Here is a 17,111-nt window from a genome sequence, read left to right on the forward strand (position 1 = left end):
GTGCCCTTTAGCGAGAGCGGGCGGCACAGTTTGCAGAAAGATGACAACGTGGCCAGCCCAACCCATAACAACCCATAACAACTGGCTCAGCTCAGCCCCAGGTGCTTAAATCCTTTAACCCTGGCTGCTCCAGAACAAGACAGTCCTTCCAAACTCCTTTGAATTAAGGATAGTTTCTGTGGTGGGATCCCCGAAAGCCCATCACGGGCAGAAGAAAAGGGCAATTCCCCCCAGGCTGTCTGGGCAGAGGGATGTTATTGGCACGAGTGGTGAAGGGAAGTGGATGGTTTGTGTGAGTCAGAAAGACGGCAATGAAAACAAGGGGGATGAGAGAAGGGCTAGAGCAGGTCAAAACCACTCTGGGGAAAGGCAATTAAACAGATTTTACTGGCATAGCAATGGGGTCGTGCTGTAAAGCCCTGAAACGGGTCTGGGTGCCAATGCTCTTAAATGCATAATGAGCTTAGAAAAATAAAATGTCACTGGGAATTAGTCATTATGTGGAATGCCATTTTCCATACACTGGGTGGGTAAAAGAGGCTGTGAACGAGACCTGATCCTGCCATGGATAAAGAACATCCCCTCTCCAGCCTGCTCGTGTGGGATCTGGACCGTGCATGAAGGCTGTTAGAGCATCTTGGTGACCACCAAGGTGACATTGCTGCACTTCCCAGCTTGGCAAGCTTTAATTGCCTCTTGTAGCATGATTTCATGTACTCTGGCCCCGAAAATACATTCAACATCAATAATAATCCAAATGGATGAGCAGTCCAGGATGCTCTTGAGGGAAAGAAAGGGAAAGAGGACACGAGGAGCATCAAGGACACTGCGGGTCCGAAAGCGCTGTGTCGGTGCTGGTGCTGGGCTCGTGGTTTCAGACACGACTCTTGGCAGGGATGCTTGAGCTTGGACATCCTCATGGCTCTGCTGGCACATTGCAGGCGAGTTTGGGGTATCATCTCCACCTGCTCAGCTTGTGGCTTCTTTCCCATGCCATGAGCCTCTGGTCTCTTTGCAGCCTCCCTTTAAGAAGGTCTCATGGAAATACTAAAGCGATTCCTAGCCAATTGTGTCTTTCCCATGCAGCACAACCTGCCAGTCACCTCCTTCCACGTTTCATCCCTTTTGCTGTTGGCGTTGCCTGTCCCTGGGATGTCCATGAAGACAACACCTTCAGGCACCAGGTCTGACATGGGGAAAGTCACTTCCACATGCCTGATCAGGGGCCAGAGCCACATCTGCTCACCATGGAAGGGTTTTGTCCACCACCCTGACCCCATCGCTGCTGTCCTGGTTGCAAATGGGTCCAGTGTCTGGGTTTCCACTGTCTTGATCCCCTTGGCATCAGGAGAATAACTGGGGAATCCCTCACCCATGGGCTGATCTCCATCGCAGGATCGTGCCCCTTTCTGAGAGGTTTCTGGATCCCGGGAGGTTGAACAGACTCCTCACCTCATCCTTCCACACCTGGCCAGGGTGGAGCGAGGACAACATGATTTAGCAGGACAGCACGGGCTGGCTGGGGACAGGGACAGCTTAGGTGACAGGGAGCAATGGGAAGAAGCAGCGTGGGGGGCTGCAATGCCCCCTCCACCCACAAGCTTGCCCAGAGACCTTTATTCCAGACAAGTCCAGCTGTGTGGAGCAGAAAGGAGAAAGCTGTTTCTTTCCCCAGTCTTCCCTTGGGTTGTCCCAAACAGACCAAGTTCAGCATTGCCCACCAGAGCTCAGCGGGGCTCAATGCACGAAGGTGCCAAAGAGCCCCATGCGGATGGGGTCGAAGGCAGACTTGAAGGAGGGGTGCAAGGAGAAATCATAGAATCATCGAATCACAGCATGGTTTGGGTGGGAAGGGACCTTTAAAGGCCATCCAGTCCAGCCCCCTGCCACGAGCAGGGACATCTTCAACCAGAGCAGGTTGCTCAGAGCCCCGGCCAACCTGACCTGGAATGTTTCCAGGGATGGGGCATCCACCACCTCTCGGGGCAACCTGGGCCAGTGTCTCACCACCCTCAGCATAAAACATTTCTTCCTTAGATGGAGTCTGAATGCAGACCACCACAGCAGATGCACATATCAGGGGAGTTTTCTCCTTGCTAGATACAGCAATTCCACCACCAACACCTCCCAAAGGAGCTATTTCTGCAGCATGGCCTCTGCTCTCTAACATCCTTACCCTCCCCTTCTTTTCCTGCTCCAAACCCTGGCTGGCCTGTTCCAAGGTGGGAGAAGCTCCCAGGGGCTCTGCAGGAGACGGCACACAGCTCTCCACTCGCTCCTGGCTTCTGTCCCGGGAGACCCTGTTGGACTTCCCTCTACTTTGCTCCAGGCTATAATCCCTCCTCTGACATTTCCGTGGGATGCCAAGAAGGACAGCTCATTTTCCTTATGGGCGGAAGCTGTCAGGGAGCCAAATCTGCTTTATGCATCCCTCTGGATCGGTCCAAGTAGGCAATTCCTGGTTTTATTTTTCTCTCTTGAAACAAGCCTCTGCCAAACCCTCTGAGCATGGCTAAACCTTGGAGCTAGATTTGTATTATTTGCAGAATTCCCATTATTTCTGCTCAATGCAGTTTGGTGGGGAAGACACCCAGGGCCAAGGGGCCCTTTTGCTGGGGAAGCAATCAGAATGAGTGGCTGCAGGCATGGGGGACCGGTATGGGATGCTCTGGCTCCTCGGACAGTACCGAGATCGCTCCATCAGGATCTGGGGACCAGATTCTCCATAGAAATGGTCACGATTGAGCGCTGCTGCAGCCTTCTTGCCTCTCTTCCCTCCGCTACAGGCAGGGCTGTGATCCCTCTCCAAAACCTGCCGCGTGTTAGGCACGTTCCCTGGCCTGCCCCGGTGCTGGCATGCACTCGTGGCTTCTCGTACTCATAGTTTTTAAGAGCCTCTTGTTCCTCCTGCAGCATTCTCGGTCACTTTTGGGGTATTTCAGCTGCATTTTCACCTTCTGCACCTTTTCACGTTGAAAGGACGTCCTCATTATCACAGCCCCACCAGGTGTGAATAGAGTTACAAAGCTTCATAGTAAATAATCTAAGCTCTCTTATCACTGACGTTGGGAGAAATCAGTCTCTGAAGCCTGAATTAAAGGTGTATAGGGATGAAAGTCAAATCACCCAGGTTTGGACATTTGAGCTCATTACCCTCATAATCCCTGGAGGTAAGGTCTAGGTGGTGGCTCGCCTGACCTGGGGTAGATGTCTACTTCGGGGCAGGCAGCTGCCTAAACTCTGCTGCCCGTTCTCACCGGAGCTGCAAGGGGCATCCAAGGAGCTGGGGATGGCCAGCACAGCTCTTCACACCCAAAATGCATGGGTGTCAAAATCCCTCTACTCTGAAAGTCTTTTCCTAGCCAGCTTTCTCTAATCAGCCTTGACACAGACCTGAATTCAGGTCCCAAAATCCCTGAGGACAGCCTTTGCCCAAGCGGGGAGACTATAGCAAACCTGGGACCAGCCCCAAAGTCCCCTTCGCCAGGCAAATCGCTCCTGGCTGTGGTTTTTGTTGGACACTGAAGGAAAGGGCAGAAAGAGCAGAGCAAGATCGGCATGATGGACACACTGCCACAAGGGTAGCTCCCTAAAACGAATGGTACATTTGGGTGAAGAAACCTTCATGCAGGCATCCCATCCCCGCTCCCCGTGGTGATGTTGTGGTTCAGCCCCAGCCGGCAACCAAGCCCCCCCCAGCCGCTCGCTCACTCCCCCCCGGTGGGATGGGGGAGAGAATCGGAAGAGCAAAAGTGAGAAAACTCATGGGTTGAGATAAAGACAGTTTGATAGGGAAAGCAAAAGCCGCGCACGCAAGCAAAGCAAGGAATTCATTCACTCCTTCCCATGGGCAGGCAGGTGCTCAGCCATCTCCAGGACAGCAGGGCTCCAGCACGCGTAACGGGGACTTGGGAAGACAAACGCCATCGCTCTGAACATCCCCCCCTTCCTTCTTCTTCCCCAGCTTTACATACTGAGCATGACGCCATATGGTATGGAATAGCCCTTTGGGCAGTTTGGGTCAACTGTCCTGGCTGTGCCCCCTCCCAGCTTCTTCTGCACCTGGCAGAGCACGGGAAGCTGAAAAGTCCTTGACCAGCACAGCAACAACTAAAACATCTCTGTGTTATCAACACTGTCTTCAGCACAAATCCAAAACATAGCCCCGTACCAGCCACCATAAAGAAAATTAACTCTATCTCAGCTGAAACCAGGACAGGTGATCACACGTTTTGTCCCCAAGCAAAGTGGAGAAACTCTAAAAAGCCCATTCCTCTGTTAGGAAATGCAGTTTAAAAGATGCTGTGTCTTCCCAGGTCCTGGCATCTGGTTGAACTTGGAAAGCTTTATCCTTCAGAAATCTGCAAGTGGGTGAAAGCAGAATAATTTGGCATGAGTTGGCGTGGAGGGCAGCAGAAGCCTGGGGAAGGTCCCCTCCTGTGCTTGTAGAAGCAGAGCAGATGATGGCACAGGCTGCCCTCTCAACTCGAGCCTCTGCAGTTTCAATCCCCCTGTCCCAAAGTCCTCATCATCCCCAGGTTGTCCCTGGTTTTCCACAACCAGGCTGTGCTCAGAGGAGCGGTGATAAGACCTCAAAGACATCTGTATTTCAAGAACCGCTTGAGGGAGAAAAAGAAGATAAGTAAGACATTTTTCAGCTGATGTCACTGGTGTCATCGCTCAGGCACTGGATCGTGACCAGTGCTCACCACTCACCCCTTCGATGGCACAGAACAGCTTCGTTAGCCGAGGAAGCCTCCAGCGCAGCTGCCCCAGGGTGCTGGATCAGCAGCAGAGCAGGGGAAACCATTTTACACCCTATGAAAGTCAGGGGGATGGTAAAGACGCGCAAGATTTGGGGATGAAAAGCCAGGAGAAGGCTTGCTCCTTGATGTGGACCAGCCAGGAGATGAGCGTGCTCGGCTGGGGTCCAGAGGCATGGCCAAGCATCCTCGCTACCTCCAAGCCTACCCCTGGGATGCTTGAAGCTCAGACTCCCCCAGAAATTTGGCTGCTTGGCTTTTGGCCGAGGTGTGAAGGCAGGGTCAGCCCTGGAACTGCTTTCAGTGAGCAGAAAGCCGGGGCAGGCTGATTCCCCACCTGGGAAACATCCAGGGGAACAAAACCAGTTCGTGGGGGCTCGGCCATCACTTGTTCCCACCCTACGTAGAAGCCATGCAGCAGTGTCCCCACCCCAAAATTCATGGGCTCCTTCTTTCTCATTGCTCCGTAGAAAGGGCTCTAGGGCTAAATTAAACCTGCCCAGGGCTGCTCTTTGGCCAGAGCCACGGCCACTCTGCTAAGCTCTCTCCTCTCCAAAGCAATCCTGGGGCTGGGGGCTTTGGTCAGGACCTCCACGCCGTACCTGGGCACAGCATCCTGACGTGACTAGAGGGCCATAACCAGCCTTAGCACGAATTAATTTGCTTGTACAGAAGTCGCCCTGGGTTTCAAACAAGGAACGCGACACGGACGCTCGTTTACGACACCGCAGCAGGTTAATTATCAATGGGCACACGCTCCCCACAGCACAGCGAGGGGCTTCCCACAAGGGTATTGCACAGCTTTTTCCCATGTTTGCTTTTGCACCCCTGTCCTCCCCACTTAGCTTTTTCTCAGTGCTCCCTCCAGATGTTTCTCCGTCTCTCGTGAGCTTTTCCTTTGCCATAAAAGTGTTGTCCTCGCTGTGAAATCCCCGCCGCGAGGCTGGTTGTCTGCTGGTGCCGTTTCTCCTTTGAAGACCCCAGAGGTTCTGCCTTGCTTTCCTCCTCTGGAATTGTTAAACCCATTTCATCGGGTCATTTTGCAGAGGGAAGCGCTTCCCAAGCAGCTCTTTGGGGCTGGTTTTATCCAAGCGTGTCTTTCACGGGAGTACGCTAAGTATAAGCGAGTTTGTTCTGAACATTTTTATTTTACTAGCAAAATCCAAAGTATCAAAAGAGATATAAGCACGGCGGGTGAAATCAGGATACATTTGGCAGGTAAGCATGGTGGGTTAGGGGGTGAAAAGCTCGTCTCCACAAGCATGAAGGAGCACAGAGGTGTGATGGCTGGGGGGACCCCAATAACCTGGTCAGAGACACGGACATCCCGATCCCGCTCCTCCTGGGAGAGCATCAGCCCTACGGTCTAGGGTGATACCCATCACGAGGAGTCAAGGTCAGAGCAACCTTGGGATGGCAGGTCACTGCTGAAGGGTGTGGGACTCATCATGGCACGCAGGGGCAAGGTGCCTGGGGATTGCACAGGACTCTTACTTATGCAGTATCATAAAATGCACACAAAATACCTCGGAATTGCTTTTATAGGGGGGAAAAAATCACCTGAAGTGATTGCTTATGAACCCACAGAGTAAAGAGAGCAAGCCACCGACATGAATCATAAAACCGAACCATCTCAGACGGTCCCTGCGGCACTCTGAGCATCTCTGGCTGAATGCAGGTTCTCGTGAATGGTGTGGATGAAGAAGAACTCATTCTGCAAGTCTGCAAAGAAAAGAGAAATCTATTAAAGACAGCTGGTTCATGGTAAACCTCTCACCTTTCCTTGCTCCTGAAATGATCCACCATACTCACGGAGCTCATTTCTCCTACGGGGTTTGGCTGTTCGGTGTTTAAGGTTTGGGAACTGGAGCACAGCAAGAGAAAGGTGACTTGCAGAAGAGCGGGCAGCTTTTGGGCAATACCACAGCTGGGAAGCCCTGTTGTCCTGTTGCCTTTCCCTGCCGTACCTCCAAAATGGGGGTGCAGGACCTGGGGCTGCGTGCACTGCACAAAACATCTCCCCCCAAGCCGGTGCACCGGGACCGTACCTGGCAGCTTGCTGTTGAATTGGTCCCGTGGGCAAAAGGCGAGGCTGAGCATGTCGGAGAAGTCCTTCTCCATCTTCTAGATGATCTCCACCTGCAGCCATCACACGGCCGAGCACATAGGGAGGGGACAGGGCTTGGAGCCACTCACCCCACCGGCCCCCCAGGCCCCACTGTTACTGCCTGCGGGGGCTGAGGAGCTCTCAGACACAGAGGAAGCAGCTTTGAGCTACTCTAAAGCTCAAATCATTATTAATTTGAAGATAGGAGTGCTGTAGGTGCCAATTATGGATGACAACTGCTAGTCAAGTCAGGTGTTTGTGGGCAGACCATCGAGTACGGGGCTCAGACCCACATCAGTGCCTTGCGCTAAGTTGGGTCAACACTGGTGAGCAGCTGTAATGACAGATTAATGACATTAAGAACGCTTCTGGGCACCACCGGAGATGACTCCTGCTGCAAAAGCAATGTCAGCGGTGGCCTCCCAGTGTAGGTAAGAGCCTCCTGATGCCCACGCCTTGCAAGGAGATGCCTTCACGTTACCACACACGTGTTCACCAGATCCTTTTTTGGGATGTTGTCCTGTAGCCCCAAACACTACCCGTGGCTGCAGAGAGGTCCCCAAGGAACAAGAAGGTGCACGACCTACCTTCAGGTCCTGGAAGTGCCTTCTCATGCTCACCTGTGCTTTTTCAAGCATCCCCCTTTCCAACTCTCTCTTTATACCCTTGCTAAGGACGGTTTGCATCCTCTTGTAGGCTCGTACTCCACTTCGCCTGGCAGCATCTGTTGGTAAAGTGGCGACTGCCACACTGAGATCCACAGCCAAGATGCCCATGGGGAGGAGGGCCAGCGGTGTGGTTTGGGAAAGGAAAACGCAGTGCTTCACACTGCGGTATTGGAGGTGACCCATCTCCAGGACACTTCCCTGCTTAGGCTTGGCTAACCGGCCCAGCAGTCCATTTTCAGAATTAACTAATCAAGTAATTAAGGTGTCTTCCTAAAGCAAACATGAGTGACTTCTGGATTCTGGGTTTTTATCTTTTTCATTTTCTGAGTGTGCCACCTACTGACGGGAAAGGAAGGCAGTAACGAATTCATGAGCTTATTACTTTAGGGTGCTAAAGGAGACATGAAGGATGCCCTTCAAAGACAGACAAACAACAATTAATTCTCGAGGAAAATCCGTAGTTTACAAGAATTAGCGTATTAGAGTAAAACAGGCAGCTAATTTCCTGTATTTGAGCACGATCTACTTTGGAGTTCAGAAATCTCTCCGAGTTGATGACCAAGTAATCCTTTTGCCCTGTGGATTTCTTCCCAGGCTTTCAACAGGCAGATTGTAAGCCTGGACTCTTCTTCTGAGCCCGTATGGGGGTTATTCTGTAAAAACCAAAAGAACCTTCAGTATAAAATGAAGAAAAGATGAGGTGACTGGTCATACCTTCATAGCATGGCAGCAGGTCCTTTTGAATGGGTATGATAAGGGAGTGGTAGATTTCTGCTTTCTTCTGGAGGATGACTTTTTCAGTCTCCCTGATGATGAAGTCTGTCTGCAAGAATAACTTCAAATGCTTGCCACCATCGCTTCGGTCATAAAAAAAATGATCTACGCTAACAACCTGATAATAAGAATCTCATAAAGACTATCTAAATTAAAGTGTGGCATTCAACAGATGACTGGAACAGTTGGTGCCAGAGGGCAACACCTCTCCATTGTGCTCTGACTTACATGGAAGATGGAAGATGTCCCTGTCAGCTGAAAATATTCTATTCTATTCTATTCTATTCTATTCTATTCTATTCTATTCTATTCTATTCTATTCTATTCGATTCGATTCGATTCGATTCGATTCGATTCGATTCGATTCGATTCTATTCTATTCTATTCTGCTCTGTTCTGTTCTGTTCTGTTCTGTTCTAATGCCCAACTGGGAAGTTTTATGCCCGGAGACAAGAACGAGTGCCTGGACACCACACCCTCCTCAATACCACACTTGCTAAAGACAAGGTGGAACATCTCCTATCTCCCTTTCTCACCTCTACAGCACCTTGAAACAGAGCTAATCGCCTCAACAAGTCCTACAAAGACTGTGCTTTACCCCGTCCCCTCTCCTAGTGCTCATCCTTGCTTGTACAGCCCCTCGCAGGCATCCTCCCTCTCCCCTCGCAAGGCAAGCGCAGCTCCTGCTGAAGGAACCTGAGCTTGTATTTTATGTCAGCCACCAGGTGCTTCATCATGGCTTTCTGCAGTTGCTGCTGCATGGCATCTTTGAACGCGTCAAGGTAGGCCTTCGGTGTGGAGCAGGCACCCATCTGGATCCTGTTGGGGTAATAAATTAATTGAGGACAGAGAAAAAGGCGCGTTGTATCATCCACCGTCCCCCCACCCTGACGGAGCAGGAAGCCAAGGGGAAGCCATAGGATGCAGGGTGGGACAAAGCAAGCAGAGCAGCATGATTTCCACCATCCCAGAAAGGGGAAACTTCCTTTAGGTAGTCCAGACTGAGGATGTGGCCTTAGTTATTTTTTTTCATTGAAAAGGAGCAAACGATGGACACAATGAGTTGTCCCTTTCCAAAGCCTGAAGATACAAATGCTACCCCGGTCCATCTTGGCTGGAGGAAGCTCTCCTGGTCCTGCGGCAATGACCTGAGCAGGTCTCCTCCAGGACACGGTGGTTGGGATGATGTTCACGTCCCACTTGATGGTACCCGAAGTCACTCGCAACATGCCATGGTTCCAGGTTTTGGGGTGCTGTGGCATTTCCCTGCTCCTCAAGTCTGCTGGACACTGGGCAATCAGGAGCCACAGGAGGCACAATGCTCTGCGGGTTAAGCAGGCAACCAGATGAAAACTTGTCTTCGATTTAGCTCTGTTCACTGGTTATTCACCTTCTTCTAGTGTCTCTCTTTTCTATCCCCATCTTTCTATTTCCTGTCTGCTAGGCAAATCTCAAGCTGTCTGAAGCATGAACTATCTCTGCTTTATATCATTGTTGACAGTGCTTGGTGCTAAGGGTGTAAATGTATGTGGGTGGACAGCTACGGTCTGAGGTTCTGCTGCCTGAACAGACCATGAGAAGCTGCTGGGCATGGCAGAGAAACTGCTGAACATGACATCTAAGAGGGTGAGAAGCTGACCAAAGCTAGAGAGCACCCTAAAATTTCATGTCTGGTTGAGGGAGACGGTCAAACTTCACCAGGAACCCCAAGGGAGTCTTGGGGAGCGTTGGTGGAGCAGAGTCTTGCAAGGCAGCGGTGACCAGGTACCCATATCAGCAACACCGTACAGGGCCAAGATATCAGAAATACCAAGTTTGGGAAAGCGTGTAGCAAAACTAGGATCATTAGGGAAAACGTAATTGGGGCAAAAAATTTATTTGGGAGGGGACTGGGAAGGATTGAGGCGGGTGGGGGAGAACAAACAAGAGAAAATGGGGAGAAAGGGGGAGAAAAGGGACTGATCAAGTGCAAGGTGCTGCTCAACACACTTGTCTGGCCAAGCCCTGCCCCTGAGCACCACAGTCTGTCCCACCTTCTCATTAAATCCTCCTCCTAAGTGCCTCCTCACTCCATCCTCTCTGTGTGTACTCATGTAAATACGGGTAATTTGTGAGCAAACACCAGGCTGGACTGGCTGGATTGGGCTACTCATGCCAACCAATTTGGCTTTGGCTACAAGCAAATCCAATTTTCTATAAGGTGGTGGGAAAGCAAATAGTGCTGGGCACTCTCCGGCCGGGCAGGTACACGTGGAGCCATGCACCAGAGCTGCAAATGCTGCCTGGGGAAGAGCTGCCTGGCAGCAGCAGGGTTTAAACGGCAGCAAATCAATGATATTGCGTGGATATAAAAATAGGTGACAGCCCCAGGGCGTGTGCGAAGTGAGAAGAGCATCCCACTGCGCAAGCCTCTCTCCTCGGAGCAGCAACGCCAGGTTTTGCACCGTGCTTCAGGGGAACGCAACTTGGAGACAGGCTGTGGATGGGCAATGAAAAGTCAAGTCCTACAAGGAAGGACTGAAAGTGGATTTGTTCAACCATGAGAAGGCTGAGGGGAAACACGGGAGTCTTCCAATGAAGGAGATGACACTGGGAAGCAGAAAGCAACAGCCTATTTCCATAACCCTGAGGAATAAAAGAGTTGGGACATTAAGGTTAGATGTTAGGAGAAGTTTTCTAGTGCAAGGGTTCATGGAGTGATGGAGTAGGTTGCCTAGGGACGGTGCGAGGTCCTCGATACTGGAGGTCGGACAAAAACCCATCAGAAACAGGCTGGATCCTCCATCCTGCTGTGGGGCAGGGGATGAGCCGTGGCACCTCGAGGCCCCTTTCTGCACCCTTTGACTTCACGCAGGGAAGGGACTCTGTCACCTGAATATGTTTCCAAAACTCATGTCAATTTTTCCATAGATGGGCTGAGCCAGGCAGTCATTGATGTCTACCCGGCAGAAGGTCCGGGATGTGTACACCTCCTTCTTCAGGCACACGGCTTTCAGTGTCCTGTGATAACCCTGGTGCCCGTGGGCTCGCTGCAGGATGGGAAACACAGAGGAGTAAGGCACAGACAGGGCTGATGCCCGACCTTGATCTGCAAAGCAAGCCCAGGGGACCTGAGCTCCAGGTATCTTGGGCTTTTTATAGCCTGATTGTACTGGTTTTGGCTGGGATAGAGTTCGTTTTCTTCATAGCAGCTTGTATGGGACTGGGGTTTGGATTTGTGATGAAAACGGTGTTGATAACGCAGGGGTGCTTTAGTTATTGCTGAGCAGTGCTTACACACAGTCAGGGCCTTTTCTGCTCCTCACCCCACCCCACCAGCGAGTGGGCTGGGGGTGCACAAGGAGTTGGGAGGGGACGCGGATGGGACAGCTGACCCCAACTGACCCAAGGGACATCCCAGACCGTATGACATCGTGCACAGCAATAAAATGGGGGGAAGAAGGAGGAAAGGGGGCAGTTGGAGTGATGGCGGTTTGTCTTCCCAAGTCACCGCTACGTGTGATGGAGCCCTGCTTTCCTGGGGATGGCCAAACCCCCCCCTCTGATGGGAAGCAGTGAATGAATTCCTGGGTTGGCTTTGCTTGCACACACGGCTTTTGCTTTACCTATTAAACTGTTTTTATCTCGACCCAGGAGTTTTTGCGCTTTTACACTTCTGATTCTCTCCCCCATCCTGCCGGGGGTGAGCAAGCGAGCGGCTGGGTGGTGCTGAGCTGCCCACCGGGGTTAAACCACCACACTGATGTTTAGCATCTGGCCTTGCAGAAGAAGCAACGCCCTGCCTCGGCATGCAGGGCTGCCTTGCAAGGGTGTAGGAAGCATCATGTCTCAGCATGTTCTGCAGCAGCCACCACAAAGCCACAGTCATTAAGCTGCCTCGTGCTTCTGCAGTGTTTTATCCCGTGGTTGTTGCAATCTGAATTGGGCTTTAATCAAGCAACAGGTTTCCCTCTCTTCCAGGTCACTGCTTTGGCCACCAAGTTACAGAGTCTGGCTTGCCCTTGCTCTGCTCAAGGGGGTCATCCTCTACCATGAGAGGAAGATCTGCAAGGAGGGAGCAGACCTTCACATGCCAGCCCTGAGCACGAGCATCCAAAATGCATCAAGGCGGGTGAGTTTGCATTCGAATTCCAGGCAATTCAGAAAGGAAAAAGCAAGTCATGGTCTTCGGATCTGCAGACCCCTAAGACGCTGCAAGGGACTCCCAGGGCTAGCATGGCTCCTGCCAGGGCCAGCTGCCACCCAGCTAAGCCTTCCTACAGGGACAAGCAAAGAAACGCCTGGTGTTTAGGCACAAGCATGTGCAGGAGAAGACTTTCAGCACTGGGACGCATTTTCCCGTTGAACTACGGTGCCTTGAGCCTTGGGCAGTAGCTGAATGGGGCTATGGAGGATCTGCTGCTGGAACGAGAGCATTTCAGAACCCTCTGTGCCCCTGCGTGGGTCTGGGACAGATCTTAGCAACCTGCCCAAGGTCACTCAGGGACTGGCGTACTGATGTGCCCCATCTCCTGCGTCAGCCCTCTCTCCACCCAGCCAGGGTGGGAGACATCCCGCTGAGCTGGCTGGTTTTAGGGCATCAATGCCACCCAGCCCAGCAGAGGCTCCCACCTTGGAGATTTTCAAAATTGCCTGGACAAGGTCTGGGGAGCCTGACCTAGCGTTGGTGTTAGCCATCACTGCAGACCTCCAAGGGTCTTTTCCAAACTAAATTATTCTAGGGTTCCAAATAAACTGCTTTATACTCACATTGAGGATCTTGTGGATACTTTCCTTATACAACCTCTTTGCTTGATCTACACCTTTATTGAGTGGCTGTTTGGTAGGTATAAAACATTTCTCAATATCTTCCTCCAAAATCAACGATCTTCTGCATAATTAAGACCTTCAAGTGACTTTTCTTCACATGCTGTTACTGAAATGAATGGACAATGGGGGGAAAAAAATCAGTGAACACCTTCATGCTGGACGCAATGTAAACATAACCCTGCAAGTATCCCTGCAACCAGTGCAACCAGTGCTGCCCCTGTTCCCCCACCCCTTCCCCCAGTCCAGGGACATTGCTCAGAAACACGTAGATGAAAACTGTCCCTCTGTGTCACCGGGAGCTGGAGAACAGCCCGGGGTGCTTCTTGTTGGCAAAGCTCTAGGAGATGCAGTCAAGCTGAGCTGAGTGCAGCTATTTTGGGCAGCAGTGCCTCATTGCATTTGTCAGCCCACTGCAAGATATTTTGCCGGCAGTTTGCATATGTGTCATGCTAGGAACGCATGACACAAGTTGCCTGCTCAAAGAAGAATATCCTGTCTGGAGCCATTACCACCTGCCCATCAAAGAAAAAATAGTGGTATTCTCTGAAGCTGTTCTGGACAAACCCATGCATCTTGGTTGGACTGGAGACTCTGAATCAGTGAGAAAATGACCAAAACCTCTGTCACATAATCCATCAGTATGTTCCTCTTCTGCGCTACGTAAAATGTCTAGATGTACTCCCTCAGCTTCGGGATCTCTGAAACCATGCAAGCAAGGTGGAGTTAGCAGTGCAAGGGGGCAGCACGTCTCTTGAAGACCCCAAGGAAACTCGTTCCTCCTGCAGAACATCTGGGACATTAGCGTTTCACAAACGGCGGCCTGAGAAGGCCCATGGGAGATCCTGAATCTCTAGAAAGGCTTTAAGGAGTCATCTTCTGCCACACCAGTTGCCTGGTCTGGTTCAGCACATAGCCACGTAGGTGCAAGCACCGGTCCATCAGAGCACAGGGTGGGGATGTGGGGGCATGGGTTGGTCCAACGAGGACTTGGGTTGGTCCCACAGAACTCTACAAGCACCTTGGGGATGGGAAGTTGCATGAGAAACAAAGCACTGAAAAATATTTTTGTAGATAAGCAAAGGACCAGATAAATTCGTAGCCAGTGCAGGCTTATGCTGAAGGTCTCACCTTGGCTATAGCAATAGGTCCTAGTTCTGAAGGACTGGGAAAACAATAATATTGGGATCAAAAGGTAATAGAATAATTATATGGCCAGCACTCCAACGTTGAGCGGAGTGAAAGAGAGGACCAGGCTTTCAAAAGAGGAGAGAACAGGGCAAAAATCCATGCCAAGCCAGAAGGGTTTTAGCAAAAGCACTTCACATGGTTTTAACGCAATTCCATTTTAAGTACTCAGTAGCAGTGCAAGGTATTTGGCATGGTAAAACGTGGAGATGCAAACCCAAGAATGCTATGGATTCAACGCGGGACATACTGAACGATGCAGAAACCGGGGAAACCGAAAGATCTCGATACGCTGCCTCTTATGAAGAACCATTGTAGGGGAGCAAGGCCAGGCTGTGCTCAAGGGATCATCTCTTGCCTCCGCACTGGTTTTGATCACTAGTTTGAAGGGGGGGGGAGGAAGAGGAAATTCCCAGGGACCTCTCCAAACCCAGGCACTATTCCCATGCCTCCCGCAGGGTTAGCTTCACTCAGCAAGCGTGCAAAGCGTCCCTGCGTGCTTCACACGGAGAGAAAACCCCAATGTCACCAGTTTCCTCCTTGTTGAGCGTCTTCCCCTTCCAGTACTCCTGGGCACTGACCATGTACAGGAGATCAGCCTTGTGCAGAGCTTTGGAGTCTGAAAGCTTTTTCTGAAAAAGGTGGTGGCTCCAGGAAAAGAAAGTACTGCAAGATCCTCCTGAAGGGGAGAGAAGAGCATAGTCGTGTTCTTCACTGCCTTGATTTGAGAAGGACATCACCGCTACCTCCTCCGGGGTCACAGCAGGACTTTTATGAAGTTTTATGTTTCTGGCTTCTTTGCAGGACACCATGGCTTAACCTTAAAGTGTGCTTCGGAAGAGGGTCAGCTCCACTTGTGGGTGCGTGATTTAATGCACGGGAGTGGGAGAAGACAGAGACTTGCTGGAGACATGGAGACTGACAAGACAGACTCAACAGCAGACGTGAAATTTACTTTTAAACAGATACTTCCTTGCAAGTAGATGAGGCAAGATGGTGGTGGGTGTCGGTCTCTTCTCCCAAATAACAAGTGGTAGGACAAAAGGAAACAGCCTCAAGTTGTGCCAGGGGAGGTTTAGACTGGATATTGGGAAATTTTACTTCACTGAAAGGGTTGTCCAGCACTGGAACAGGCTGCCCAGGGCAGTGGTGGAGTCCCCATCCCTGGAGGTATTTAAAAGCCGTTTGGATGAGGTGCTCAGGGACATGGTGTAGTGGTGGGCTGGGCAGTGTTAGGTTTACGGTTGGACTCGATGATCTTAAAGGGCTTTTCCAACCTCTACGATTCTGTGATTCTATAATTGTCACATCCTGGATACGCTGCTACCCTTATGTGTGCTGCTAATCACAGTAGTCCTAGAGATAACAGATAATTATCACTTTAAAACTGGACTATTAAAAAAAAGTATGACTATTAAAAAAAAGTATTTTTTTTTTTATAAAAAAAAAAAACCTCACCCTCTGCCTTGCACACCCTTTTATACCATGCATCATTTTTTTTTTTTTCCGGTGATTTTGATTGGCATTTTTTCACCTAAAGTGCTTCATGTCGAACTCCAGCGAAATGATTACGCAGAGAAAATCATGAAAGAATTTGCAGAGGAAATATAAAACAGCATCCACCTTGTTACACCACCAAGGTAAACACTCGATGCAGCACGCCCTCGGTTGAAAGCATGAGTTTTGAGACAACGATGTCAGTTTAATTTTCCAAGAGTTCAAAGAGTTTCTTGGATTTAATCAGACTAAAGTTTCTCTAAGAAAACCAAGTCCAACAATTTTCAGCAGAGGTGCTGAGAGACTTAAACCTTTTCCTTGGAAAGAAATCTTCCTAAAAGTTACTGTCAATAAATACAGTGTTAATTAATTAATCAGGCTAAAATCAGAGAGCGTGTTATTTAGACAAACTACAGTCATTCAAATATCAACTACCTAGGAAGAAGAAGCATTACCGCAAAAGAAGTCATTACAAAAGGAATTGAAATTTGTGTAATTTCTTTCTCTTAGCTTCAGATTTGTAGAGTTGTTGGAAACTCCTCTTGCACAGCAGAAATGAAACTGCAGCAAAATCCGAGGCCGTGTAAAACCCTCCTCCCGGGAAGGTGGCCAGCTCGCTCATTTGAATATTCACCCGCTTCCTCTTCACACTTCAAAAACTCTTTTTTCAAAAAAACAATCGACCTTCCTCTGTGGGTTGCCCTCAGGTTGCGTTTTTAAGATCTTACATAAATTTGAGAGCTAGAAACAACAATTTCCATGCTTACACCCCACCTGGCTCCAAGGGCTGGAGACCAGGTAAAACCTCAGTGAACAGGCAACTTCTGGGAGAAACCACCAGACCTGACACATGGAAGAGCCACCATGCCTATTTTTTTTCCCCGAGATGATGCACTTTTTCCAGCATCTCCCTGTTGTCTCATCCCTGATGCTCCTGGGGACCAGCAGTGACACCCGGGTGTTCGCTGAAACCTTCCCCCCGTGTTTTTCAACCTGTTTGCTCGGACATGGCTGGAACACCAGGTTTGTTAGCTGACCTTGGACATGACTCCAGCATCTTGCCCTGAGTGACGTGAGCTCAGTAAGATGCGTGAGCTGCGCCATGCCCGCCCTGGTGCCAACCGATGGCTCTAGAAGTCAAAGCACCTCTGCCCACGAATGCGTTGTCATCATCCATCAAGAGCAACGCCAGAGATATCATTGCTGGTGCCCCTCACCCTCTGCCTTGCACACCAGCAATCCTGGCCATGCCACCAGACCCCCAGGTCACGATGCTTGTGAAGCTATGGGGAGAGGACACATGAGGAA

At 50.5% G+C, this 17,111-nt stretch overlaps 1 protein-coding gene across 1 annotated transcript; it reads right to left on the reverse strand.

Moving 5' to 3' along the window:
• Positions 1-3,177: 3,177 nt before the first annotated feature.
• Positions 3,178-15,118, reverse strand: NUGGC (nuclear GTPase, germinal center associated). The gene is given in 15 exon segments (XM_075497139.1): positions 3,178-3,304; positions 3,394-3,589; positions 4,717-4,818; positions 5,259-5,388; positions 6,070-6,129; positions 6,403-6,485; positions 6,812-6,902; positions 7,458-7,594; positions 8,253-8,357; positions 8,989-9,131; positions 11,184-11,341; positions 13,062-13,169; positions 13,171-13,227; positions 13,686-13,819; positions 14,836-15,118. Coding segments are annotated over 15 exon segments (1,914 nt in total).
• Between the last annotated feature and the right edge of the window lie 1,993 nt (positions 15,119-17,111).

Source organism: Mycteria americana, chromosome 3, assembly GCF_035582795.1.
Source record: "Mycteria americana isolate JAX WOST 10 ecotype Jacksonville Zoo and Gardens chromosome 3, USCA_MyAme_1.0, whole genome shotgun sequence".
Lineage (NCBI taxonomy): Eukaryota > Metazoa > Chordata > Aves > Ciconiiformes > Ciconiidae > Mycteria > Mycteria americana.